Below are 27,929 nucleotides of genomic sequence, written 5' to 3'. Positions count from 1 at the left end.
TTCTTATATCTGGCATGTTTCAGTTGACACCGTCAGAATCTCTTCTGTCTGTCTCTAACCACCCTCTTGGAGGGGAGAAGAGGGAATAGAAGGAAAAAAACCATTGTCACCTGTAAAACACTTGCCCATTTCTATCTGCTTTGCTTTTCTGAAATAAATGTAAACGTGGGGACTGTTGGGTTCCAGAACTGCCTCTGAAAAAATTCTTGTAGTTCCTAGCCCCACTCTCACTCTCCACCTTATCAAGGAGATAAGGGGTTAGTGGAATATGCCACTGTCCAGAAAGGAGATCCTGAAGGAAAGAATGGCCATGTAACTGTTATATTTATTAGTAACAGGGAAATCCATTGTTTTACTCATGGAAAAGCAAGTTCAAATTTGTGTTTAATAAAGTATGATTGCATATCTGAGGATGAAAGTCTTGTTTCTGCTATAGTATTCGTTTTTTAGGAATCCTAGAGTTTGTACTTGAATTTTCAAACTTTCTCACAGTTGCAAGGGTTCTTATTCCTGTAAGTCTATTAACATCTTGGTGTGTAGAGAAACAGTTTGACAGCTGTAGTCTAGCACTTCCTTATCGTAATTTGATATGGCATTCCATAGAGACAGTCATGCCTCGGTTTTATGTTCCACTCTGCTTCTGGTATTTCAGCTTTAATAGTTTATAGTGTAACTCGCTTATTGTTTGGGTAATCTTAATTGACTTGTTAAGTAAGAACAGTTTACCTCCTGCTTTTTCTTGTCGTTGTTCATGTAGGTTGATTTTGTGCCCTGCTTTGATAGGAAAGTACTCTGGAAATCACTGATTTCTGCTAATTTGTTTTCATAAAGCTGGTGGTATTTTTTGTCTATGCTCCATGAACTCTGAGTACTATACTACTGATTTTATACAACCTGTAACAAATTTTGCTCTATCTTTCATTAGGAGGCCTCTAAAAAATTGAGTGAATTAAAGTGTTACCTGAAAGATCTGTATTGAATTGCCCTGTGCACAGTAGCTTAACTTCATCTGCTGCTGTAAATTGTATCAATATCACAAACAATCAACATGTGGGCATTTTTTCCCCCTTATTGTAATTAGACATCGTTCATAGGTCATAGTAAAAAGCAAAGTGCTTGTGGAGGAAGAGAAAAAAAGTTTTCAAGGTACAGAGTGGTAACATCTAGTACTCTAAGCTCATGCCTGGAATGCTAGTTCTTCATTTGTCCCTGAGTTATGTTTAGTTTTTTCCTCTGACCCTGAACTGATATTTTGAGTTTTATTTATCCTTTCTGTAAGAATTTAATGTTCTTGTATGTGTAAGAAGAAGATAGCAATAGCTGGGAGAATGGCTGTTGTAATTTTTCTGTTAATTTCAATCCTGTCTTGTGTAGAGTGCAATCCTTACGAGTGGTATAGAGAAATAAATAACTTACCTCTCTATATATACTATTACAGTCATCCTGTAACTTAAAATTGCTGTGTTTTTTACCAGGCACTCTTCAGTACACTGACAAAGAATGGATCCCATACACTGTAGCAAAAGCCTTGTCTGAGAGCTGATTTGAAAAGCTGGGGAACAATTTTACTGTCACTTGTTTGGCTTAAATACTTTAATTCTTGGTTTGCTTTCAAAAGCATGGGTAAAAAAGGTAGTATCAGTGTCCTTTTCTCTTTTATATATTTTTTCACCTATGGGATTTAGTTGTAGCACGAGCCTATGGCCCTTAGTCAGAACTCCTGTAAGTTAAGCATGGCATGACAAAATGTAACATCAGGTATTTCAAAGAAAATCTCAGTTTCAAAACAAACTGAAGAATATTGGAGAAATTCCTGATTTTTCACTTTTGGAAAGTATTTAAAAAATATTAATCTATATTTGAGGTTAGTGGTTCTCAGCATTATCAGATACCAGTCTTTGTTTTTGAAATTCATCTCTCTTTTCAAGTGAGAAAAACGGAATGGTGCTAAACCGAGTGATAGTATAGCTGTGTGGCAGCAGTTCTCTTTGAGGTGCATTTGTGAATTTAACAGACTGTACAGTATTGATTTATTTATGCAAATGATTCAGTTAATTTTTATTAAATAAATGGAATGGCACCATTACTCTGAGGAGAAAAGGTGGTGCAGTTTTCTATTATCAAGTACGTGACTAATTTATACTGAAGTAGCTGATTTGAAGATATTGGAAGATAATTTTGCATTGGGAAGCTGAGCACCTTCATAGCATTGGTTCTTCTTTGAGTGTTCATGGTATATATGTGTGTGTGTGTGTATAAAAAATGTCCACTATTTTGGGTTTGTTGTTGGTTTTTTTGCTTTTTCTTTTTCCCTAATGCAGACAAAGGAGAATGATGGGTGAGGTTAAGTGATGCAGACATAAAGTTGACAACTACTTATTTAATAAGTACTTGATTTGAACTAGAGAACTGACTGGTTCTAGAAATTGCAACCGTAAATAAAAAAAAGAATCCTACAGCCAGAAATCTATAATTTTTTCCTATCTGAAACAGCCCCTGTTGAGTGTTCCTGTCTAGTGCTTAATTCAGTCTGTGCCTCCTGACAGTATGGAAAATATACACATGATCAGCAGACATTCCTGATTTTTCATGAGCAGTGGAGTAAGATTGCTGTCCTGAGACAGTTCTGGCAGAACTGTGGAATGCACAACTTCATCTGCCTTTCCTTTCCACTGCTGGTGTCACTTGCTTTTGGCTGCCAGGGAGGAAACTGGGCTGGTTTTGTCTCTTCTGGTACAGCAGTTTAATATACCTTCATTTTTGTTGTTTACCTAATTACTTAACTCCCATGAGCCAAGTAAAAGCAGGGACCGTGCCAAAGGTCAGGACTCTGACTTCTGCTGCACCCAAGGTTTTGGCATAATGGAGAGTTTAAATGCAACCATCTCCCAGGAAAATCTTCTAATTTCTGCAGTTAATGTGTAACTGACCTGACATGTGGCTCACTGGCGTGCAAGAGGGACATTCTAAACATGGGTACAAAAAATTTGAACTGTTTCCTCTCTCAAAGCATCAATTCCTTTTTATTGTTGAAGATACCAGCTCTGCTGGGTGGTGCCGGTTTGGAGTGCTGGATTCACTGTGTTCTTGTTAGAGTGTAGGCAGAGGTGTGCTCTAATGGTTGTGCTGGTGTAAGGCATTACAATTAGTATATCCATCACTAATTAGATGCCCTTTAGTGTCCAGTCTAGGAACTAGGCTGGGTTAACCGTAAATGCATTATTCCTTTCCGCCTCAACTAATTTTTTGGAATCTGTCCACAAATTAATTGAGGTGTACGTGGGGCCTTCATGAGTTGTTCTGTCAGCAGTCTGTGATGCCAGGCGTTTCTCCATGTACTTCTAATGACAAATACAGAAGGATGCCATAGGAGTGGCTATACTCTCTGTGCAATAAAGAAAATAGTCGTAAGCAAAGAGTTTTTCGTTGGTAAGCCAGAACAAAAGAAAACGCTAATCTTCTGTACTAGGAAATGCTAGATTTTATCTCTTTAGCATAAAAATAGGAGTCTTCTGACAACATATAAAAGTGAACCTGAAATTTTATACGTGTTAAAACTGTCACTAGTATGAGAAAAGCAAACTATCATTTTATTCTTAAAAGCTTTGTGGAGGCAGAATAATAGTACTCTCTTAACTGTCCTTAAAAGGTTATGTTTTTTTCCTCTTATTTTTAACACTGTGGAAAACTTGATGCTGTTTTGATGACACTGAATCCTGCTATGGGATATAATAGGATTCTAAAAGAATCCATGGTCAGGAAGTTCATCCCAAATGAGAGAGAGGAAGTTTAAATCCTTGTGTACCTAGCAGCATGAACAAGGAAGCAATGAAATAATGGATCCTCTGTCTCAGAAGTTTTCTCTTGAAACATGTGTCCTTATGGAAGATAGCCTTGGTGAAGGATAGATGGCTGGAATTAATATGGGAGCACTGCCTGAACAGTTACATGGCTTGTGTTGTGTGAGTGTTGTGTGAGAATGGTTTAGCTGACAGGTTCCAGCACCTTTTGTTCCATAGGTTAAGTAGGTATAGGTGACATAAAGCTCTTAAATGTTTTGTAATAATGCTAAGTAAAGTGGGCTGGGAATTGATGATAGGTTAAAATTGGATAATCTCTTGCAGAGGTATATTTTTTTTCAAAATTGGGTAAAAACACAAACCCCCAATCCTGCTTACCTGGCATGTAAGGGCCTTCTAGAAAACCAGGTTTTAACTTTGAACAAACACTTACTGGCTGTCGGGTTAAGCGGTTAAAAGCTTTATACTGGAGTATGTAAAATTTGTTTTAAAGAGATTTTTGTGAGATTTGTGTAGTAAAGATGTATCATGGTTATTCAAAATGATGACTTTAATAGTAAATAGTATTTGTAATTTTGTGGTTTTTTTGTTTGTTTTGCAGCTCCAGTTATTAACCGATACAACAGAAGAGTATCAGGTAGGATTTCCTTTTAAGAATTTCATGTTGCTGAAAGTTTTTAAATGTGTATTGTAAAGGAATTGTAAAAAATGTGTAATGTAAAGGAATTACATTACAAGCAACCTTAGCTTTCATCATGTATTTCTGATACTTGGAGTGTTTTTATTTGAAATAGTGAGAATTGTTTCTTAATTCTCTGTAGAAACCAATGGGCAATGCTTTGAGAGTAGTTCAGAAAATGGTTTTGTGGTTGGTCTCAGACTATGGAAGCAGCTTCAGCAGCCGTAATGATTCTGTACAGAAATACTCAGAACTTCTGTGCAATGTAGTAATTATCGTAAAAGCTTGCTTTGCAGGAAGCTGAAAAAGTGTCAGCTGATTTTTGCTGGAGCACATCTTCTAACCTTCCATGCTGCTAAGGATTTTCTCTCTGATTAGAATACAGAAATATGAAGGAATGGAAGGTGTCCCCTGTTAGTGAGCTGCTTGTGCAGCTGGTATTTAAAGTTGTTGGACTTACAGCTGTTCACTTTTTCTGGAGCAGCAGATTGTTTCTTTGTTCTCTATCTTAACCAAGCTTTACTAAGTAGTGTATTCCCAACAAATTCTCTTTAAAGTTTTTTCTGAACAGTGTCAGGTGAATCAAATGCTATGTGTAGGTGGGAAGGTATTGCATTTTTTTTCATTTGAGGTGCAGTGTGGATTGCTTTGCATGTGTTACTCCCTTTTCTTCATATATTTAACATTCAGCTGGTCTAGAATGTTGTTACGATTCTGATTTGAAAAATTTCTTCATAAAAATGCCAATGTGTTCAGGGCTTTCTCTCTAGTTTTCAGTTCTAATTCACTTGATTTGTAATGCTTATTATCTGACATGCTCTTTGGTATGGCAGGTATGCTGGGGCATTATTGATATCATATATATGGTATATAAATATATGACAGAAATGTTTAAATGTATGTGTAAAATGTCCTAATACCCATTCAGTCAGTTGCTTTACTACTATTGCTTGGATATGATTAAGGGTGTAACTGTGTATTTATTCCATTACAATTAAGAATTGTGAGCATAGTGAGAACTTAATAACTCTTAAAAATTGCCAGGCCCAGTAGTTTGAGTATATCATTACATGATAATTTAGGGCAGACTAAACTAGCTTGAATGATGGAGTTTGATACTCTGATAGTAAATATTGGAAGTCATACATTGTAGAGTATCTTAATCTGGAGAGTCCCAAGACATCTTTTCTCTGCTAATTGAACTAATCCATCCTGGAACCTGCTGGCAGAATAAAATCTTACAAATGAGAAGTGACTATATCTCAGATTTAAACTTAAAGACTGAATTATTGCTGAATTAAGAGAGTTGAGCCTTAATCAGAGGGTAGTTGTAATCTTCTTGAATCTTCAATACTGAAATGTAATATTGGTGTTCTCATAGTACTGTGCTATGGTATGCCAGGTTCCTTCACTGAAGAGGTCTAAAGGTTAATGTGAACAACCAAACAGCAAATGTGAAATGAAATTGATAACTTACCCAATCAGATTAAAGGAGAACTGCTTAGATGCTTAATAACACTGCTGCTGCAAGAAGAGCTAGACTAATTCAGAGTTTACAATACATGTTCGAATTCTCGTGGAGACAGACTGTGTTAAATACTTTTCACAATTAAAAGGCTGTTTCCTCCACATTCTATATATAAACTGCCCGGCTTAGGATTAGTGTGGGATTTGCTAAAATGCAGAAGAGGTGCAAACAGCAGTCATGCATATACAAGGAGACCCCCGTTTCCTTCTCTTGGCAGGAAAAGTACAGAAACCTACTGGTTTGGAGTGAGGGGGAGTTGTTTGGTTGGGGTATTTTTGCACTCTGTCCTGCTGTGTCTGTCAAGAAGTTACCGAAATAGGATTGAGTTGGCAGGTTCTCTTGGGTTATTGAGCTCACCCCCCTGCTGGCACAGCCAACCACATTTTATTATCCTTTCCATAAAATGAATGACTGGTTTGTTGGCTTTCGTGCTCTGAATTTGATTTATTTCCTTGTTAGATGTTTTAAGTTTTAAGAAACTTTTCTTTCTACAGTTGTGACAGGATTTCTGTTTTTTTCTTTATAAACCAACAAATAACAACCCAAAATTGCATTTTGGATTACTCAGTGTAGTATCCAAATGTATCTGTTTTTAACTAATTGAGTAAAGCAGAACAAACCATGGAGAAGAAAAACTGACACAATTTTTTTTCATTTTCAAATTGTGTATTCTTTTGTGGTCTTCTGTTCAGAAGAACTTTCTGCTAGTCTGTGTTGAATGTTGTCAGTCTTACCAGCTATTCCAATGCATTTGTACAGGGAATAAAGAGCAGAACTAAATTGTTCATTGGTATCAAGATTTACATGCACAATCTTGTACATGTATTTTCAGTACTCTGGAAGAACAAAACAGGAGAAGAATTAAAAAAAAATTGGACATACTAAAAAAAAAGTCTAAAATTTCAAGCAATTATGTTTCTTCTAAGCATTTGGCTGTCTAGGGAACAAAAGTTATTGTTCAGTAGGTCAAGATTGAAAATTAGAGAAAATACAATTATAAGTAGAGGAAAAGATAATACAGTATAGGTAGAGTTTAGGACAGGCTAATAATCGTTCTGGTAAACGATTCAACTGGCTATGTATTCTTTGAGACTTAACAATTGTTTATGACACTTTCTGACACATAGCCTCTTTTAAGGTGCTTCATTAGTGTCCTCAGTATTAAATTACTCCTCATCAGTTGTGATTAGCTGCCTAAAGATAACAGGATAATCATGATTCCCTTGGTACACTAATGCAAATTCTAAGGCTAGATAAACCCATAGAAAAAAACCTGTTGTGATGATTACTGAATTGACAGGCTGTGAGAGTTGGATCTCTTCAGCCTAGAGAAGAGAAGGCTTCAGAGAGACCTTGTAGTGGCCTTTCAGTACCTGAAGGTGCTTACAGGAGAGCTGGGGAGTGACTTTTTTTGCAAGGGCTTGTAGTGATAGGAGGAGGGGTAATGGCTTTAAGCTGAAAGAGAGTAGATTTAGACTGGACATATTAGGAAGAAATTCTTTACAGTGAGGGTGGTGAGGCACTGGAACAGTTTGCCCAGGGAACTCATGGATGCCCCCTCCCTGGAAGTGTCCAAGGCCAGGTTGGACAGGGTTTTGAGCAGCCTGGTCTAGTGGGAGATGTCCCTGCCCACATCAGGGGGTTGGAACTAGATGATCTTCAAGGTCCCTTCCAACCCAAACCATTCTCTGATTCTATCTTACCTGGAGCTCTTGTCTGTACTAGCAAATATTTCTTTAATGATTGTAAGTACTGAGCTGTCATTCTGTCATGACTAAAAATACAATGTTTCTTACACACAGAAAGAATTAGTCAGGAAATTTATTTTTGTACTTTTTGAAAACTTTGAGCAAACTAGTTCACTTCTAGTTTATGTGGTAAAAATACTTTTAAGGAGTGAGGATTTAAGAAAACTGCTTGGCAAATGGTAATCTATTAGAAAGGTCAAGCTGACCTTCTATGTTAAAATGTATCTTATTTATATCCTTCTTGTCCAGAAGAACAAATTTTATTTCTACATTTCTCGACTCATTGATCAAAAGTGGTAATACTGCTTTCATGTCCCATAAGTGGTAGTAACACATTCTCACATACTACTTCGTCTTTCTCACCCTCTAGTATTGAGAACACGGAGACTTGTTCTGCTCGCTTGTGCTCCCTGTTTCCACAGTGTTTGCTGCTTATTTGTCTCCTAGGCTGGTATGTTCCCTGAGGGAGAGGGATAGGGTTGTCTTGCATGGCATGAAACTCTTCCGGGCAGTTTGACAGCTATAAAGGCTCTGCAGGGAATCCCATTTGCTTCTTGACCAGAGAAATATTGCTTTGTTTGCTGATTCAGAGATTCAGCCAGCAACAAAGGGCTCCATGAGCTGGGATAGTGAAAAACTCTATAGGCTGTGTTAGGAGGGTCATCCTGGAGAAGGGGGACTTATCTAATCATGTTCATGGAATTATTTATAGAAGTGCAGAGTGGTAAAGTAGTGTCCTCCTGAAGAGAAACAGCCTTTTCCAGGAAATGCTAGGAGGGAGAAAAAGAAACAAGAGCTTGGTGTTCCAGTAGAAATTTATCTAATGAATAGATTACTTGTGTGTAGTATGTTTGGGCATGTAACATGTTGAGGTTCCATGGCATGCATGCAGACTTCAAGCACTGTGCCAGTCAGTTCTAATTTGTGTACAAGCTGGTGGCTGACTTCCTTAAATAATCCTGTTTGCAGAATTACAAATAAGTTATGCCTATGTAGAAACTAGAAAAAAAAATCCAGCTCACTAATTAAAAATTCTCCTAGCTATAGGATGCCATCGACTGTGGTGCCATGGGCAATCGCAGTGCTAATTACCCATTAGAACAGTTGTCTTGCTGCTGCTTTAAGTGAATTAGCAAGGTCTGAGCCTTCTGCTAGTGTAACTAACTCGTGTTACATGGCTTGCTGATTTGACTCAGCCGGCCCAGGCTTGGTTTGGATGGCCTGGAAGTCATTAGAATAGAATAGAATGGAATAGAATAGAATGGAATAGAATAGAATGGAATAGAATAGAATGGAATAGAATAGAATGGAATAGAATAGAATGGAATGGAATAGAATGGAATAGAATAGAATGGAATAGAATAGAATGGAATAGAATAGAATGGAATAGAATAGAATGGAATAGAATAGAATGGAATAGAATAGAATGGAATAGAATAGAATGGAATAGAATAGAATGGAATAGAATAGAATGGAATAGAATAGAATGGAATAGAATAGAATGGAATGGAATAGAATGGAATGGAATAGAATAGAATGGAATAGAATAGAATGGAATAGAATGGAATGGAATAGAATAGAATGGAATAGAATAGAATGGAATAGAATAGAATAGGCTGGAAGAGACCTCAAAGATCATCAAGTCCAACCTGTCACCCTAAACCTCATGACTATCTAAACCATGGCACCAAGTGCCACGTCCAATCCCCTCTTGAACACCTCCAGGGATGGTGACTCCACCACCTCCCTGGGCAGCACATTCCAATGGCCAACCACTCTCTCTGTGAAGAACTTTCTCCTCACCTCCAGCCTAAACCTCCCCTGGCGCAGCTTGAGACTGTGTCCTCTTGTTCTGGTGCTGGTTGTCTTGGAGAAGAGACCAACCCCCTCCTGGCTACAACCTCCCTTCAGGTATTTGTAGACAGCAATGAAGTCACCCCTGAGCCTCCTCTTCTCCAGGCTAAACAGTCCCAGCTCCCTCAGCCTCTCCTCATAGGGCTTGTGCTCAAGGCCTCTCACCAGCCTCGTTGCCCTTCTCTGGACATGCTCCAGCAATTCAACATCTTTCCTAAACTGAGAGGCCCAGAACTGGACACAGTACTCAAGGTGTGGCCTAACCAGTGCCGTGTACAGGGGTACAATGATCTCCCTGCTCCTGCTGGCCACACTATTCCTGATGCAGGCCAGGATGCCATTTGCTCTCTTGGCCACCTGGGCACACTGCTGGCTCATGTTCAGGCACCTGTCAACCAGTACCCCCAGGTCCCTTTCCACCTGGCTGCTCTCCAGCCACTCTGACCCCAGCCTGTAGCTCTGCATGGGGCATCATACAGATGCCTGCCTTCCAAGAGGTAGCCTGTGTTGAAATTTATACTTGGTTGATCACATTTCTGGGTCTTCCTCCAAGCATAGGGACTTCTGACAAACTATTTCATTAATTGCTTTTCTATAGTAAGAGACCACTGATAATACCACAGCTCAGCCCTTGGGTGGTGACTAGAGTGTAGAGTGTGCAGGGAGATGGGAGAAATCAGTGATGTGTCCTTTCTCAAGTAAAAAATGTCAAAGGTATTTCAAAACTAGAAGGAAGACAGCATTGATTTTTTGTCCCACTGTTACAACTGACACGTAACAGAGTTTTGCTCCTGGCGGTGTAAAAATGAATGAAAGTCAATAGTGGTTTTGGGATGAGGAGTGTAACGCCTACTGCATTCTCACTTGGGTATAGTTTCTCCTCTTTTAGTTTTAGCATATTTCAGAAAAGTAAAGTTCTTTGCTAGATTTTTATATTGCCATTTCTAGACACATTTGATTCATTCTACAGAACACCCACACTCCAGCAAACTTGGTGACTTCTTCATGGAATAGAAAAAAAAATCTGACACTCATGCCATACACATGACAGAAGGTTTTCATATGTTTCCTCCAATTATTTCTGAGTGACCTAGTGTAGTTTTTCTCTCCTACATGTTCCTGTGCTCCTTCCTCAATCTTCTTTTGGCCTCTGTGGTAAAGGACTAAGATTATAGTTTACACATTCAACAATTGTATAAAAAGAGTAATTGAATTCTATAATATAAGGTAGCAATGAATGTTAGTTATTTTCCTAATATTTTTATACCATCAAAGTAAGATGAGTGTCAGGATCTGTGACAATTTTCCTGTTAATATAAAACATAATCAAATGAACCAGACTTGTTTCAGTTAGTCCCTTTGTAGGGCAGCTTTCAGCACAGACTCAGTGAAGTGAGAAAGATCAGATCTGCTGTCCCTGGAATCAGGTGATAAGCCCCCCTGCTAAGATGATTGCTGAATAAGTGTTTACTTCTGTAGAGGATAATTTTGTTTAAATGTTACTGTATCCTGTTTTCCTGCGTGTAGTAAGCAGTGAATTTATTGTTAGGGATAGTAACATTTAACATTGTCAGTTTCCACAGCACTTGCTGGGGTTGAAATCAGCATTTTTGAGGTTTCACTTCTTTCTAGCAATCTGATACAACAATGTGGTTGCTTTGGTGTTTTTGATTATGGTTTGTTTTAATCCATCTTCATACAACATTTTATGTTCTGTTTTTAGCCATGGTAGATATAGGATTTTGTATTCAAATAATATTTAAATTAGTGTCTTCTGATAGCTTTTTCTTTCCTCATAATACGGACTTCCATTAGAGACCTGTATGACTGTTGGTTCATCAAACTTACTGATTATGTTCTTCATTTTGACAGTGGAGGACTCTTTACCTTGAACTAATTCTTTTGGCTCCTACCAAAGATGAGCAATCATCTTATGAAGTACACAAGTTGTTAAATTCTTGTATTTCTCTGGGCTTTCTAGTGAGATGCAGCATTTTTTTCACACCCCACCAAGTCGAGATGTCAGAATATGATAATATTATGCATAGAAGAATCTTTTTAGTAGCTTTTAACCTTTTACAATGACAGCTTTTGAAAAATCATTTTCTAAGAAAGCTTTTATATTAATTATTGCCATGCAGCATGTTAGTATTTGGTAAAGAATACAGTTTTGGAATCCTGTTAAACTAGGATATCTTAATAGTAGCAATGAAGCAAGAAGCAGCACTGGGGGAGGTTGAGCATTTTCTCTTGCAGGCCACTATCTACAATTTAGTGATAAAATCTCATCACTTCAAATCATCAGGGGAGGAAGACTGAGTGACTTTCTCTGTGCCATTGTTTTCGGTTTCTACTTACCAGATTGTCTGATTATCAGAGAATGACTTGAAAATCATGGTCTGTTTTCTTCTCTTGCAGATATTTAATGAATTTTTATATTGATTATTGACCATCTTACAAAACTGATGACATAACTTCTGCTGAAAGGTTTTCATGCAGATGAAAATTTGTAAGAGAATTTTGAGTTAAAAAATTCACATTTTTGTGAATGACATTTTTCAACAGCCTGATGCTTCTGTCATTTTTTTTTATTAGCTCTAATGATTGCAAAGCTGGTATCATAACTAGAGTGAAAATAATTAATTTTGAAAAATGTTGATATGAGCAAAAGCCAAGTGTGTGGGTTGAGAGATGAAAGTGGTGATAAATTGTGTGGGTGCTCTCCTGTAAGAAAGTGCCTGAATCATTATTTGTTAAACAAAACAAAAAAATAGCTTGTTTTCTGCTTGCAATATTGAGACTGATTTAAAATTTCTTGGCATGTAGTTGGCATTCAGTGACTAATGAAAAGCTTATTTTTGGAAATTAACAATTGTGACTTCACAATGATTGGATTTCACACTTGTGCATAGTTCTGCTTGTAACTGCTAGATTTGTTTTTAATGACATAAAAAGAAATGCAACACTTCCTATCCTTCTTTAAAAATTAAGCCAGTGCAGTACCTGGTCAGATGAAATCTGGTTTGATCTACGAAATGCTGATATAAATGAATATAAATGCTACAGTGGAGTAGGATTAATTCAGTTTTTCCTCTTTTTTACTTACTATTTCTAAATAATTGCTCATAATTACAGTTTTACATAACAAAAGGTGTTAATCTGAAGTCAAATATTTTAATTGAGATCAGTCCTTATTAAATGGGTGAACAAGGTCTAGCTTTGCACCTTTTTAAGCAATGAAGTAAGGACCAGTTTTTCAAAAGTATTCAGGTGGCAAAAGGTGCAGATGGTTAACTCTCATTTCCTCTCTTACATTATAGAGCTTTAAAAAGTCTACATAAAGGCTAGTGTGTATCTTTAGATAATTTAAAAATATTTATGTATCAGCCTTCAGCTGATTTATTTTAAAACAAAACATCATTCTTTCAGCCTTTGATGGGTTAGAATTTAATTTTCTTTTTTTTTTGAGGTGAGATGGAAAAGAGGATTGCCTTTCTTCTATCCTTCCCCTCCTGCCTTGTTTTGAACCCAAGCTCCTTTTTAACATGTGAATTATAGCCCAAATGAAAATCTTCCCACATGGTTTGTTGTGTGCAAGAAACAAAAAGCAAATGCACAGAAAGAAATGTCAAAATGCATGGGCTAAAAAGTGCAAACTGTGATGCCGTGATGTATGTGGAATGACCTCAGGAGTTAGATGTGCTTTGTGTTATTCCTGTGAATAAATAAGCCAGCACGTTATCCCTTTTTAAATACAGAGTTCTAGACAAAGTCATAGATGTTGTGCTCTTACACTGCTTAATACACTCATGGCAAGTTCATGTTGCTGTAATTTCAGATGAAGTGTGGAGTGTGTTGAATAGCCCATGTAGAACAGAAAAGTTTAAACACACCTGATTTAAATATGAAAGGATGTCCCATGTATTTTCAGAAACTTCAGTCATTTTTCACACCAGTGAGAACACCCCTCAGCTTTGTATTTCCTGTAAATGAAATTAATTTGTTCAGTGAGCCACTATAGTTGAGAGCTGACTCATCCTGGGGATGAGTTGTGTCAAGCCAAATAGTCTCACCTTCCCCATTACTGGGAATCACCAGGGCATAACAGTTGCTCAGCAGCTGCACAGAAATGGGAGTAGCTCCTGGATTTCTTCAAAGGATGAAACAGCAGGTTTCTACAGTCCCTACTTTGCCTGTGTGCCAGTTGTTTCAAAGCACAGGGACCTGGGAGCTTCCACATCACTGCTCTGCATGCAATCCCTTTGTGTCAAAGCTATGCTGGTTTCATACTATTCCCTGTCACTACAGGTAAATAGGCCTTACTTGTTCCATTAGGGGTAATGTGGTTTTTAATCTATTTGGACATTGTCTAGGTGTCTTTAAAAATCATATCCAAATAGCAGAACTATTAATTTCAGAAATGCCTTTTTACACTGATGACTTTCAGTTCTCTGTCATGATAGATGTCAGAAAGATGTGGGTAATTTTCATTGCTGAATATCTGCTCTAACACACAAGTGTTTCAGTGCACAGTTTCTTTTGAAATACTACGTGCCTTATTGTAGGCCTAGCAGTTCACATATCAGAATTGCAGGTATATAAACAGAAAATGCCTTGGTCTGGAAACTGAAAGAAAATTTCCTATTTCTGGACTGGAAGAACATTTTTTCTGTTTTATTCCTCAGCTAGATTATCTTTTCTCTCTACTTTTTGTTTGGTGATGTGGACTGAATGTGAAGTGAATGTTCTCTATGCTGTTTTTAACTGAGATAAAGTATCACTGTGTTTATCAGGCACATAAACGTTACTGGTGCTTAATTTCTGGTTTTATCTGCCTTGCTTACAATAACCATTTAGAAACTTGGTAAAATTTATGTGATGGGCTAAACACAAAGATCATTCATTATAGCAGAAGGCTTACTTCTACAATTGTGAATCTGGTTGCTCTGAAATAGTAGTAGCATCATGTTTTCCAAGAGACCTTTTTTTATGGATGACTATCTCATCGGTAAGGCTCTCTTAGGAGGATTGAACGAGGTCAGCAGCATGTTTATACATTTCAGTCTTCTAATTTCTTAACATGCAAGAATAAAGCTTGCTTCATTTGAATTTCTCAGGGTGCACTACATGGAATAATAATGTCTAACTCCAAAACGCCCTCCTGCCTTGAGTTGTGTTTAAATGTAGTAAAGGGTATTGGAAGTAGCAAGTTGTAAAGTGCTGTTTGAGATGGGAGGGGCAGGATTTGGGGTTTGGTTGTTACTGTGTCAGAGCTGTGAACTCCTTTGATACTGCCATCTGGAAAGCTTTCTTACTTTTAATGAGGCCTCTACCATGATGGAAAGTGTTTTATTGTTTTGTTTTTCATGCAGACTCATCTCTTACTGTAAGGTCCAGAGCGTGCTAGTGTCTGATGGGACATTGGGTTCTACTGTTATGAATAGAGATGTAGGAGCCTAAAGTGCACAAGTTGTGGGCTAGTGAGCAGGTGATTTCTGTGAAATCAGGTAGTCCTCTCCCTTGGCTTCTTCAGCTGTACAGAAGAAACTACTTGTGGAATGCTCTATTTTATCTACAGAATGCTTTCATAGTAAGCCCTATGTAAATTGCAGGATTTCAAATGATCAAAAATTACAGTCTAGGAGTTAGGTAGAGTTATTGGAGCATGTGCACAGATGTATGTTTAGACAATCTAGAGGTATTTTATTCTGTTATTTTTACCAGTGTTTTATTCTATGAAAGAAAGTAGTCTCCTGACTATTCTCCAGCACCTGGCTTTCTGTGAAGTGGGAGCCTATGACCCTTGAACGACTTGTGAGCACACAGAGTGGAAGGATCAGCTAAAACACTTTGTATAACTCATATGTAAAAGCATTAAATAAAAGTTGTGACTTGATATAATGAAACAGGCAGCTGCATAAAGCAAATGCAATGCTAAAGAGCTGTTGGATTAAGTACAAAAAAGACCCCAAAATAAAAAATGCCCAAACCAACCAACCAAAAATAAAACCAAACCACAAGTGTTTTGTTCATCTGGTTATACCAAAGAGGTAAAAGAAGAGCATAAGAGACTTCTATCCCCAGGCCTGCTTTGACACAAAGCACAAATTTTACTTTAATTGCTCCTGAGCAGGAAAAGAACTTCAATAGACACAGGTTGCGGATTGCCTTCTGAAGTTTCCTTGCAATTCAATAGGATGCCTTCCTCCTGCAATTTGTTTCTTACTTTGACAGGAAACGTCTTCCCATAATTGATCCCAGGAACAGGTTCTCAAAGGGCACTAAGGAGCCTTTGGTGTATTATTTTTCTAGCGCTGTATGCCCCTGTGATGGGTGGGATGGCTGTGGCAAAGCAAGGCCTGCCTGTTAGCTTCAGTATGTTGCAGAAGTTAAGCAAAAAAACCCCAATAAAACAAAAGCTACCTAGAAATAATAAAATAGGAATGCATTGTATTGTAGGTTAGAAGTGCTTTATGTTTGTCTTTTAAATCTAGTTGAAGCAGTATTGTCTGCATGCAATGCTTTCATTATATGATGTAAAGATATAAATAAAAAAGAGACTGTGCTTATCTACTTCCCGTTTATTATTCTAGGTCTTTCATCATGAAAGTTCTCCTTTGCCCCTAGGGATATGGGATTTTAAATACTTTGCCAAATCTTCCTGTAGCAGGGGGGAGAAGTTTAATTTGTGGCCCTATCATTTTAATGGCTGTTCTGCTGTAATGCGTTGTCCAAATTCTTTTACTCTGTATCTGATAAAACCTTTTAAACTGGATTTTTATTAATTGATATGCATTTAGTAAAAATATTTGAAAAATCCATTCAGAATATGTTAGACAAATGTACATGTGGAAATAGCTGTCAACCAATTGTCATCATTTTAAAGGGCTTATTATATTGTCTGTACTTAGACGTCTTGGTAGAAAAGATGTCTCTGCATGTAGACTTGGATTGCCAACCCCACATTATCATAAAAGGTGGCATTTCTAATTGATTCCTCAGTCTGTTCTGAACTCTTAACTGAAGTGTAGTATGAGGTAGGAGTGTGTGACAGTGGCATTACACTTTTATCACAAGCCACTGTCAGCGGAACTGTTGCATTTCTGTATCGGTTGAAAGAGCCGAAGCTGGAGAAGTCTGATTTAGATAATGCTACCAGAAAAGTGCTTAATGATGCTGAGGGAATGGTTATCACAGGTTCCTGAAGACAGGGATAGCAAGCACTGTAATGCATCATCCAGTTCTCTTAAATGCCTCAACCTCCCAAAACAGTCTGTCCAGAATTGTGCTATGAGGTAGCTGTGAGCTAGAGTGGGTGCTTTCAAGACGTGCCTGTGACCTCAGTTTTACTGCTCTGTTAAAGTGGTGAGTGAGCCTTGAGAACTGGGGTACAAGCAAAGCTTTGGGTAAACTGGATGAACGTTTTCACCTGTTTCTGCTTATGCACAATAGTAGAGGCAAGGCTGGCTTTTTGTAGAGTTGGGTGAGGCAGTGCAGGATTTTACAGCCTTACAGGCTTATCAGTGTCTCATAGGCTTTTTTGCCTGACAAAGCGATCTGTGCAGCTTTCCAACCTGAGCAGGCTTCAGGATATTATGCAGAGCTGTGCCTGAACCTGCTATAATCCTAGCTGGACTGAGCTGGTTTGGCAGGGCCATTCTCAGTACTTTGTAGTTCATCTGTAACACAGAGTAACTATGCCTGTGAAGAAAGGAGCTGATTTCATTTTAATTTCCTTTTGACTTTGAATGAAATGTGAAGCTATTTTCTGAACTGAAAATCCATTCTTCTCCTTTGCCACTTAAATTCATTATTTATGGATATTTCTCAGCTGAAAAATCTTACACTTGATTTGGCAGATATGGGCATGCAAGTTGTTTTGTGTTTGGATACTCTATGTTGCTATTTGTTTGCTCAAGTCCCAGTCATTGTAAGTCATATCTCAGTTATTCCTCCTTGAGAAATAAGAAGGAAGTCAGGAGGTGGTACTGCTGTGGGTACTCCTGCATCTGGAGAATTCCATTTGGCACACAAAGTAAAAGAGAAAGAGCGGTCTTTAAGACCTGAGATCTGAGTTCTGTGCTGGTGCAATGACGTTCTTTCTAACTAAAACTTTACGCTTGATTTCATTCAGTTCTCATTAGTTGAAGGCTGAGCTGATTTTCTTGCAGATAGTTTATCTGTTTTTCAGGTTTCAGTGCTACCTTTCATTCTGACTGTCATGAATATGAAAATTGGTCAGGTAGTGCTAAAAGGCTGCAGGTTCTGTTTCCCACTTGCTGGATCAAGGTATGAATCTGTAGCCTGTTTTGACACGGTGAGATCTTTAACTTGGGAAACAAAGTTCAATTTCTAAGCTGAAGAATTTGCTATCTAGCAACAGAAGTGAGAGGAAACTTGTTTCCGAACTGCAAAAAATCAGGTTCAGCTGTGCCAGCAAAGGTCTATGTATTAGCTCTATTTAAGCTTCCTGTGTTCATCTTGACTATATTGTTTTGGAATTGCCTGCTTTAGCAACTCAGCTGTTGAAGGGAATGACAAGCCACTGGAAGTGGTCACCTTTCCAGCTGCCATACTGCTCCCAGAAGAGGCTATGCATCTGTCCCTTGAAAGACAGATGTAGAAAACGTTTGAAGCTTTGGCAAACTCAACTGCAAAGAAAGTTTCCTTAAACATAGTGTAAGATTGCCAGTCTGAATAAATGACTGGAAAAGCTGTTCTGCACGTACTGCTCTTCAGTATGGGGTGGATTTTCAGTAAGGGGTCTCATGGGATCAGTTGGAGGTAGTGGATCCTCATGGGTAAAGATGAGTGAGTAGGATTTCACTCCAGAATACAGAAGGAGCTATCCAAAACTGCAAAGAGAATATGACAGGGCATGTCTTGCTACTTCTTCCAATAAAACCAGAAATGCTAAAAACACATTCACTTTACATAAAACAGAATTTTCAAGTCCAATGTGAAATATTTTCCTCTTTTTGTATATCTGAAGGTCTTCAGGCCTCAGCTTCTCAGCTACTATTTTGAAAAAACGGTTGCAATGATGTCTCAGCTACCAGGGTGGCTTGCATTCCTCACCAAGGCTTTATTTGCTTAAGGGAGATAAATGCTGAACTACTATGCAGATATGCATAAAGTGCAAGGACTTTGATCTTGGCAAAACAGATATTTTGCAGAACAATATTATCTCAGGAACGATTAAAACTTGCATAAACAAAGGTGATATTTGCACTGGCAAACTTTTCTTGCTGCTTCTCATTCTCTCTCCACCCATTGCTTCCCCCTCACCCATCCACTGCTTATGTCATTGCTGCAGCTAGAAAGATCTTCGTTGCTTTCAGATGCTGTCACCTGCATAACAAAGCAGCGATCAAGTTGTATCATTTCTGAGCCTTCAGAAGTGTTAACAGATGTGCCTGGTTTTGAAAGCCAAAGAAGGTGCCGTATGAGCAGAAAGCTAAACTAGCTGCAGAAGCTAGAGAGACTAAATGTAGATGGTAGGATAAAAGCCTGAATTTCTTTTTAGCTTAAAGCTTCTTAAAATTGAAAACTGGTGTTTTTTTTTTAATGTTCCAAAGCTTTTTGAACTATGTGGGTAGATTTGGCAGGAAGCCTGGTCTGCATGATATATGCTGATAAAGCTGTAGTATTGGAAATACGTATCTGGGGTGTATGTCACACTTGTACATAACTTTCACTGATGCATTCATGCTTAGGGTTTGCTCAAGGTCAGTGTTGTGCTGAAACTTCTCACGCAGAAAAGGTGGGATTTCAGAAGTCCCTTCAAATTATATCAAGCTTTTTGTGAGCTTCAGGTTGCACATTAAGAAAAACTTCTTCCCCAGGAGTGTAGTGGAGCAGGTTAGCCAGTGAGACGTGCAGGCTTTGCCAGGGTGGTTTCCATGTCAGCCCCAATCTAGCATTGCAGATAGCTCTGCAATGGGTAGGTTGGGCTGGATGACCTTCAGAGAGAGATGCCTTACAACTGCTGTTTCAATGAGTCTGAAAAGGTGCTGCCAACAAAGTTCCTTAGGATAATCAATCTTGTGAGAGCAAACTTGCCTTGGAATGCTTGTTTTACTGGAGTACTGAAATAGTTAAAACATTAATTTGGCCATGTATAAAATTGTGGGGCAAGCATGTTTGCATTCTATCAAGATGGGAGATCAAACTTTTTTTTTTTTTTTTTTTAATTGGGACTGGCTGTACTGTAACCTGCAAATGGCTAACCTTCAGGAGTCCTGAAATCAGCTTCTGTAGATTTCTGACAGGGATTGGCAGAGTTTAGGGTAGTTCTGGGGGTTCTTTTAAATCAGAAGAACAGAGAAGCAATACTGAGCACAGGTAACATGAGACATTCTGAAGCTAGGACTGACACACAGATATTGACAGGTAATATGTTCACCAGTCCAGGACTCCCACAAGTAATTTACCAATTAAAAATAGTGGAAAGAAAAATTGGATGTATTGCGATGTGAACTACAGGATGAAGTTGATGTAATGTTTGCCTTTTCTTTGCATTAGTCATGTTTTAAAATGTTTAGAAAATGCTGTTGGTTAGGAGTAGGCTGAGAACCTTTCTGTGGGCTTTCCATCATGTTGCAATATTAATTTAAGCTTGAGGTCAGAATTAATCATTTCTCTCCCTGTCTCTCTCTCTTTTTTTTTTTTTTTTTGAACCATCCCACAACAGATGTTACATTAAGTGTTACAGCTCTACCTGCGAGTAAATAGAATCCTGTCAATCAGAGCTATCAGTCAAAGTCCAAAATTTCTGCCCTGCCATTTCTACGTGAAAAAAGAAATCCCAACAGGAGGCTGAAGAATGAAAAGTAGAATGGGAAGGGTTTCTAGGTGACAGCATGGGAAGAAGCTGTATTTTTTTGCCACATTTTTGTTGTATTTCTGTGATGCCCATTCATGGGTACTGGAGAACTGATCTCCATGTGTAAAGGAAGGGCACTAAGTTGTAGTCTATATCCATAGTGGGCTCTCTGAAGCTGTTTTCACCCTTGCTAGTTAGGGAGACTTAGATGTACAGATCCCTCCCAAAGCTGCTTGATACTAAAGTTGTAGAGACCTGTGTTGTTTTGATTGCTGCATGTTTTAAGATAAGGCTTTGCTGTAATACTATCATCTAGCTGTGGTAATTAAGCTTGTTTTTCCAAGGAAACCTTGAAGAAGATTTCCTCAATTCTAAAGCAATAATTTCCCTGCAGTTGAGGCAAGAACAAAATCTAATTTGCAGCCTAATCTTGAGAATGAAATGGTAAAATGATGTAGTGAAGTACAGTGATCTCTGAATTCTTTAATGCAGTTTGAATGTGCTTATATGCCAGGTACGTTCAGAAGCACATGGAAGTGCATTTTATAGTGCACAATAAATAGTTGAACTATAGTTACTGGTAAGATATGTTGGTTGTAAAGAATAAAGATATATTTTTACCTCCAGTTTCACCATACTGTTTAAACCATTTTCTTCTGAGAATATGTTCCTTATTAAAAAATCCAAAGCTTTCACAATAAACTTGTATCCTTATGGTAAAGTGAGGAGGAGGAAAGCTTTCACACTGAAATGACAATAACGTTCTCTTTGTTAGTGCCTTTGTATTGCATATTTAGCAGATCTTTGCCTATCAGTCCAATTTCTGCAGCTTTGGGGGCATCTACTCTCCCATCATATGGTCAACTTTGGACAGTTTGATGGAATATACTTTTTTCCACTGGGGATAAATGCTGTTTATCCTGTGTAAAGTATCTGCCCTAAATGTGAGTGGACCATTCTCTTAAGCTAAAAGCATGTGCATTGTAGGCAATGCAACACTGGGTTTATCATTCGAGCAATAACTACTCTTAAAATGCTTAATGATTATATGATTGGATGCTTATATTTTGGGTTGATAAATGGAATGTTTGTGTTGAGTTTTGGTCTCTTCAACCTCTCCAGGAAAGAAAGGAATTCAAATCTAATTTGCTAGGAGAGACCTATACCTTTTAGGCAGAAAAAAAACCCCAACTAAAACACATCTTTTCATAGCAAATTATGCTGGACTTGTGCATTTTTATAGTCCCTTTGAAAGCACCATGACAAGATCAGTGGTCCTTGTATGTGTTTTCAAAGTCTTTGCGTGTTGCTGAATGCTAGGTCTTCTAGATTTTATTTATTTCTTTTTTAAATCACTTGATTCTTATTTATACTTTCTAAGTCCATTCAGTGGTTAGATGTCACTACAGTGAGCTTCTGGGCATTCTGCCAAGCCTTCAGTATTGTCAGAACGTTGGATAAAAGTACAAAGAAAAAGGCTTGTCTCTGTTTCCTTGTAAAATTTTAAATGTATAACCTTAGAAGTAAGACCACCCTTAGTGAAGTAAAAGCAGAACGAGGTGAGAACAGGACTGACTCTTGCTTTGCCTGACGATCTGTACAGCTAGTTAGAATGTAGTGTTCACTTTGACATTAAGAGCTGCAAATGTCCACAAATTGATAGAGATGTGAGCCAGAGCTGTGGGCTTTTAGCAGCCAAAGGTGTCTGTGTTTAGTGTTTCAAATTGCATAACAGTTAAGATAAGTGAAGATAAGCCTTTTCCAAAGTACTAAAACCTAACAACAATGGTTTGAAATTTTAGCAGTTCACCGTTACAGTTGCCTCTTACAACTGATCCTGCATTTATAATGATATTTGGCAGAGCCTTGTTCCTGTGCACCACAGTGTATAGTTTCCACAAATGTTCTCATTTCCTAAAAAGAAAAAAAACTTCAACTTTGTGTTGTTTTTTAAAGTTGTTTTTATATGCCTACTTGACATTAATTTGATTCAATACAGTAACATACAGGAGTATATGGAGGAGGGGAATAAACAGAATTTTTATGGTCATAGAATGTAATATAGTCAAGTGATTGTTCACATTCACAGATAAATTAACTTGGGAAATTATTTGTCTGTGTGGAAACCATCTCCTATCCCCTCCCTCCCCCCTGAATCTAGATACTTGCTTGCTGCTCTGACCAGGTGGAGGGAGTGCTACATGCCTCCTTATGCTTTTAACTGTGTTCTGCTGTATACATTGCACTGGAAAGAGAAAGGAATGTAGCTACAGTATTTTCCCCCTGTATTTTAGAGAAGATGTTTGCAAATGTATCTGAATGGAGATTATTATAATTTGGTAAGAATAGAAAGGAAATATGTGTGTGCATGTTTTGGAGTACTCGTCAGGCAGGATTATTTTATTTTTGCATGAGGGTTTGAGAACAGCCACGCTGTGCCTGCTCAGAGAGGATTTAAGCCTCTGGCACTGTAACCATGTAAACCCCCAAATTACTTCATTTTTCCTGTTAAAAAAAAAAAATAAAGCAATTCAAGCGTGATTTTGTTTCATGTTCTCTTGCAATCGCTTCTTTTTACTAATTTCCCCTTTTCCTTACAAGTTTGTGCTGAAGCTTTCAATCCAGATGAAGAGGAAGAAGATACAGAACAAAGGGTAAGAATGAGTGAATCTCATCGCACGGTTCTCTGCAGCTCGACAGGCAGATGTCTGTACGTCACCTTTTCCCTACCACTTGTGCATTTTGTTCTGTGTTATGCTGACATTGACACAGTGACATTGCTGTGAAATTTAGGGCTGCTTTGTCTCATGCAGTTTTTTAGTCACGATAGCTTTAATAAAATTTTACTTCAAAGGACTTGAGGGCTGTGCTTAAGTGTATCATCTTTAAAATTTTGGATATTTTCCTTTCTTAATTATCTCAAAGGCTTGTTGAAGCAATTCATGGAGCATCGATGCTGTTGTGAAGAATTAGTTAAGCTTTACCACAGCTGTTTCTTCATGGGTACTTAAAATTCCTCACATGCTTATTACTGCCTTTCCTGTCAAAGCTGTTCTGCCTGGGTAGGAGAAATACTTTGTTGAAGTATTTTTGAGACTGGCCACCTGTTGTTCTATTGTTTTTGAAAGTTAGGAATTTCTAGGAATTGCAAGTCCAGATAATGTAATTGTGTTTCTTTAGAGAGGCTTTTATGTGAGGAAATCCTGTAGCCTGGCTGCTGAGGGTCAGTGTTTTCTCTCTGAACTTCTGGTGTTTCATTTCCAGATTCCATCTCAAGGATGCTTACAGTTCTGCAATGAAAAGTTGATTCTAATTTAATTTATCTTTAAAAAAACCCCAAGAACTTCATAAATAAGATGCTAAAAAACCCCTATGAGTGTGTCTGATTATCCAAACACTTGTAAACCTAGATACATTTATTCCATCAAAAGTCTTCATTTTCCTGGCTGCTGATTCAGTATTCAGTTTCCTTACAAAAGAAGGATCTGAGATCTGCTCAACTTCAGACACTGAATTTCTAGAAATGTCTGCTAATGTAACTGTTCTTTGGAAAAACCCAAGGAAACAACAAATGTTTCTTAACTTCTTGCATTAGATGGGCTGAGATACATGCATTTGATAAATCTTATAAACTACCTGTGTGGAACCAATAAGTATATTAGGAGTAATATACCTAAAGTTTAGAAAGAAAACTGGCTTTTTCTTCTGTTGAAAATGCTCAAGCCTCGACTGTGTCTGTGGCTGGGTTAGAAGGGAAGGGAAAGGAAAAGGCATCCTCTTATTTCTTGTCTTTCTTGAGCTATGTTAATTGTCAGCACTAATGTATTTCTTATGTCTCTTTCATTTGCTCTTGCACAATGTGTTTATATATAAATACTGTTTATGTAGACAACAAAAAGCACTATTTACTTTGACATTCTTGAGCTGTGTTTTGCTTTTTCACTCTGAAGGTTTAGTCTGTATTTCTTTGTTGTCATGACAGTTTTGTTTTGCTTTGTGTTAAAGGTAGTTCATCCAAAAACCGATGAACAGCGGCGCAGGCTGCAGGAAGCGTGCAAAGATATCCTGCTTTTCAAAAACCTTGATCAGGTAATATCATTATAACGGAATCTTAAGTGGGGTTGATGTTTTGTAGGTACAGATAATAGCGTGATCTAACAGTCCAGACACTTGTTTGCATCGTGTCAGTTCATGAATTATTAATTACATGCAGTCTGGATTAGGCCATGTGTTTGGAGAGCAACAATCAATGAACAACGTAGATAAACATGCCAAACTGTTAGTTACCACTACTGTCAGGTTCATTATTTAATTATTTCCCCCCCCCTGTGAAAGTGGGTTTTGTGTTTGTTTTGGGTGGTTTGGTTCTGTATTGGGAGTTTTTGTTGTTTGTTTTGGTTTGGTTGGTTTTTTGTTTGTTGGAGGTTTTTTGGGGGGGTGATGGTGGTGTACGTTGTTGTTTGGTTCAGGGTTTGTTTGTTGTTTCTTTGTTTGGGCTTGTTTACTTTTAATTCTTTTGCTTATGTTTGAATATTTGCTGTTGGGTACCATTGCACCTGATTTCCTTCTCCCTTGGAAACAGTTCATAATTTTACAGACAATTTAAAAAGGATTTACTTTACACATCTGTGATATTGAACACTATACACATTTGCATGATTTCAGGTTGCTGCACCTTTTTCTTTTCTCAAATACCAATGTGTCAGTAAATTTTCTGTAAATAAATGTAATGTTCTTAGCTTCTTCCTATTCTTACTCATTTTTATTGCTGAAGTTGGTTATTAATTACTGCCTCAGCACTGAGTTTTAATGACGAGTGTCCTCATTGCTCACACTTATTAATTGTAATCAGAGAATCACAGAGTGTTAGGGTTTGGAAGGGACCTCCAGAGACCATTGAGTCCTACCCTGCTGCCAAAGTAGGATCACCTAGGGCAGGCTGCACAGGAGTGCACCCAGGATCCAGGTGGGTTTTGAAAGTCTCCAGAGAAGGAGACTCCACATCCTCTCTGGGCAGCCTGTTCCAGTGCTCTGTCACTCTGACTGTAAAGAAGTGTCTCCTTGTGTTGAGGTGGAACCTCCTGTGTTCTAACTTGTACCTGCAAGAATTTTTTTAATGAGGATCATAAGACAGTTCAGGAACAGGCCTTTGGAGATCTTCTAATCCAGCCTCTGAGAGGCCATAGAATAAATACATCTCTTCTCTGGTCTGGTGTTTCCATGAAAACACAAGTGACATCTCTTCTGCCCGTTGAGGACGAATGAAACCTGTAACACTGGCAAATGGTCCATGCAGCTTCCTGGTTTGAATCATTGAGCTTTGCCTGAGATATCCAAGGATGGATGTGATAGCTTATTGTTTCAGAACAGTGCTCAGGTTTCCAGGAAAATCAGGAATTTCTCCCAGTTCTTGGTTGCTGTACAAGACCAAGTCATTGAACTGCAATCTCAAAATGATTGTTGAAAGCTTTTGATCATAGCAGGCTTGAGGAATTCATTCTGTCAACGTTATCTTGAAAGCTCTCCTTTCCAAGACTGGCCTTTCACTGTTCTGGGGTAACTGTTATTGTAAAGCTATTTACTTAAGACATTTTAGAGGATCCTTTTGCAAGTAACCTGATTATATACAGTTAAAAATAAAAACTATTTGAGAAAGTTTATCACCTCAAGGGCTATGTATAAAATGTGATCATCACTCAAATTAAATAGGCTAATTTTTTCAGCTTCCACCAAAATCACCCAGAAGCAAAAAGAGTTCCTTTACAAACAAACTTGAGCTGAGAAAGTGAACTTGAAAAAATACTTTTTCTTGGGAGAAGCTTTCTGAGCAGCTGAGGAGAGAAGTAATGGAAATTATCTTAACTGCAAGTGTTAAAGACTCAGGGTTTGAGATAGCACATGGCTGTAATAGATGCCTGCAGTCCATACATTGACTATAGTATGATAAAAGACATTTAGCAGGGTGGGGAAAGCTTTCCTAGTAATGGGTATAGAGGGAGTGTGGAAATTGCATCCTCTCATCCCTCTTCCCAGTAATTTTTTAGCACTTTCTCTACAATGTGACTGGTTTGAAAAGTTGGCTGTAGAATACCTGCTGAAAGGCAGAATGCATGGCTGCTGCTTTTGCTTAGTGTATATTGTCCTCTAATAATTGTGAGAAACACTTTCAAATTAATTCTTGAAATACAGCATTTTGCTTCTTAACCTCTAAAGAGAATCATGTTAAGCAAACAAACCTGACAACGACAAAACTGCATAAAACCCCTTTAGAATTACGTATGATTGTGTGACTCAAATATCCTGACCAAATTCTTCCCTTTTCCACTGTTTGCATTTAGGTGAGCTGTGCTGATTTTAAGCCCAGTGACTCAACAGCTTGTTTAAATATCTTCACTTACATGAATAGTTGCTGTCATACTGAGTATTTATCAAACACAGGAGCCAGCGTCCAGTGGAACTTCTGTCAAGGTTCACATCGGAATTTGGACCAAAATCAGTTCAGATTGTCACAGAGTTTAACCCTGAGATTCTGAGCATGTCAAATCAGAAACCTGGTATTTCAATGTGAAGTGCTGGAAGCGTAGATAACTTCCCTCCTGTTAAAAGCTGTGTGATGTGTCATGTGTAGGCTGTGAGTTTGTAGAACCCTAGTTACAACTGAATTTTGTAGTGGGTGACAGCAGTGACTCTTATCTTTACCAGCAAAGGCCCCTGAGAAGACTCTGTACCTGTATTTAAACCAAGAGGAGTTTTTACAGTTCAGAAATCTGATGAATCTTGTCCTTTTATAGATAAAGAGCTCAGTGTTTCATTTACTTAAAATGATGTCTTTGCCTGTTTAACATCCCAATAAAGCATTAGTGACATACAGTATTTTTAAAGGTCTTTTCTGGCCTGAATAATTCTGTGATTCTAAAAAGCTTTTTAAAATCTACTTTGCTTGTTTTCTGACAACTGCTGCTTAAGTGCATACTGTGAAATAAGTGGTTGAAATAAATTGCTTGCAATGATTTAAATTTAAATATCAGGACAGTTTCTAAAGACAAGAAAATAGATTTCTGGTGAGAAGATATGCAGTATTTTTAATATAGTGCCTACAGAGGCTGCAATGATTATTCCCAACTTGAGGAGCACAATAATTATTTGAAGTGTATCCAGCAACACAAAGAGTAGTTTGCGTGTTCATGCAGCATATTTTTAGGAACTCAGCTGTGATCTGCATCTTCAACTTTGAACGTCTAGTCACTGAAAATGCAATGAAAGTCTATCGTTACTGGTCTTCAGAATAACAGAGATGGTAAAGCAGCTCAGCACTGAGGCAAGGCATTTGTATGGCATCATCTCTGTTGGCTTTCACAGCTTCACTGGCTGTGCTGGCTATAAAAAAAACTTTATTCACAGCTCATCAGAGAAATCCTGCTTGAGCCTGCTGTGCAGACCAGCATTATCCCATTTTCTGTGTGTTCTTCCCACCTGTACCTATCTGAACTCATCT

General features: G+C 38.0%; 1 protein-coding gene across 2 annotated transcripts in view; it reads left to right on the top strand.

Annotated features, from left to right (window-relative positions):
* PRKAR2A (protein kinase cAMP-dependent type II regulatory subunit alpha) overlaps nucleotides 1–27,929 on the top strand; it is a 59,980-nt gene that overhangs the window by 17,706 nt on the left and 14,345 nt on the right. For both annotated transcript variants that reach the window (XM_054387314.1, XM_054387315.1), the window contains exons 2-4: nucleotides 4,402–4,437; nucleotides 23,036–23,088; nucleotides 24,440–24,523. In XM_054387314.1, the coding sequence (XP_054243289.1) occupies nucleotides 4,402–4,437; nucleotides 23,036–23,088; nucleotides 24,440–24,523 (173 nt within the window). The remainder of the gene's footprint in view (nucleotides 1–4,401; nucleotides 4,438–23,035; nucleotides 23,089–24,439; nucleotides 24,524–27,929) is intronic.

This window comes from Indicator indicator, chromosome 15, assembly GCF_027791375.1.
Source record: "Indicator indicator isolate 239-I01 chromosome 15, UM_Iind_1.1, whole genome shotgun sequence".
Classification (NCBI taxonomy): Eukaryota; Metazoa; Chordata; class Aves; order Piciformes; family Indicatoridae; genus Indicator; species Indicator indicator.
Note: the sequence above shows the minus strand (reverse complement) of the source record. Positions and strands in the feature narration are given on the sequence as shown.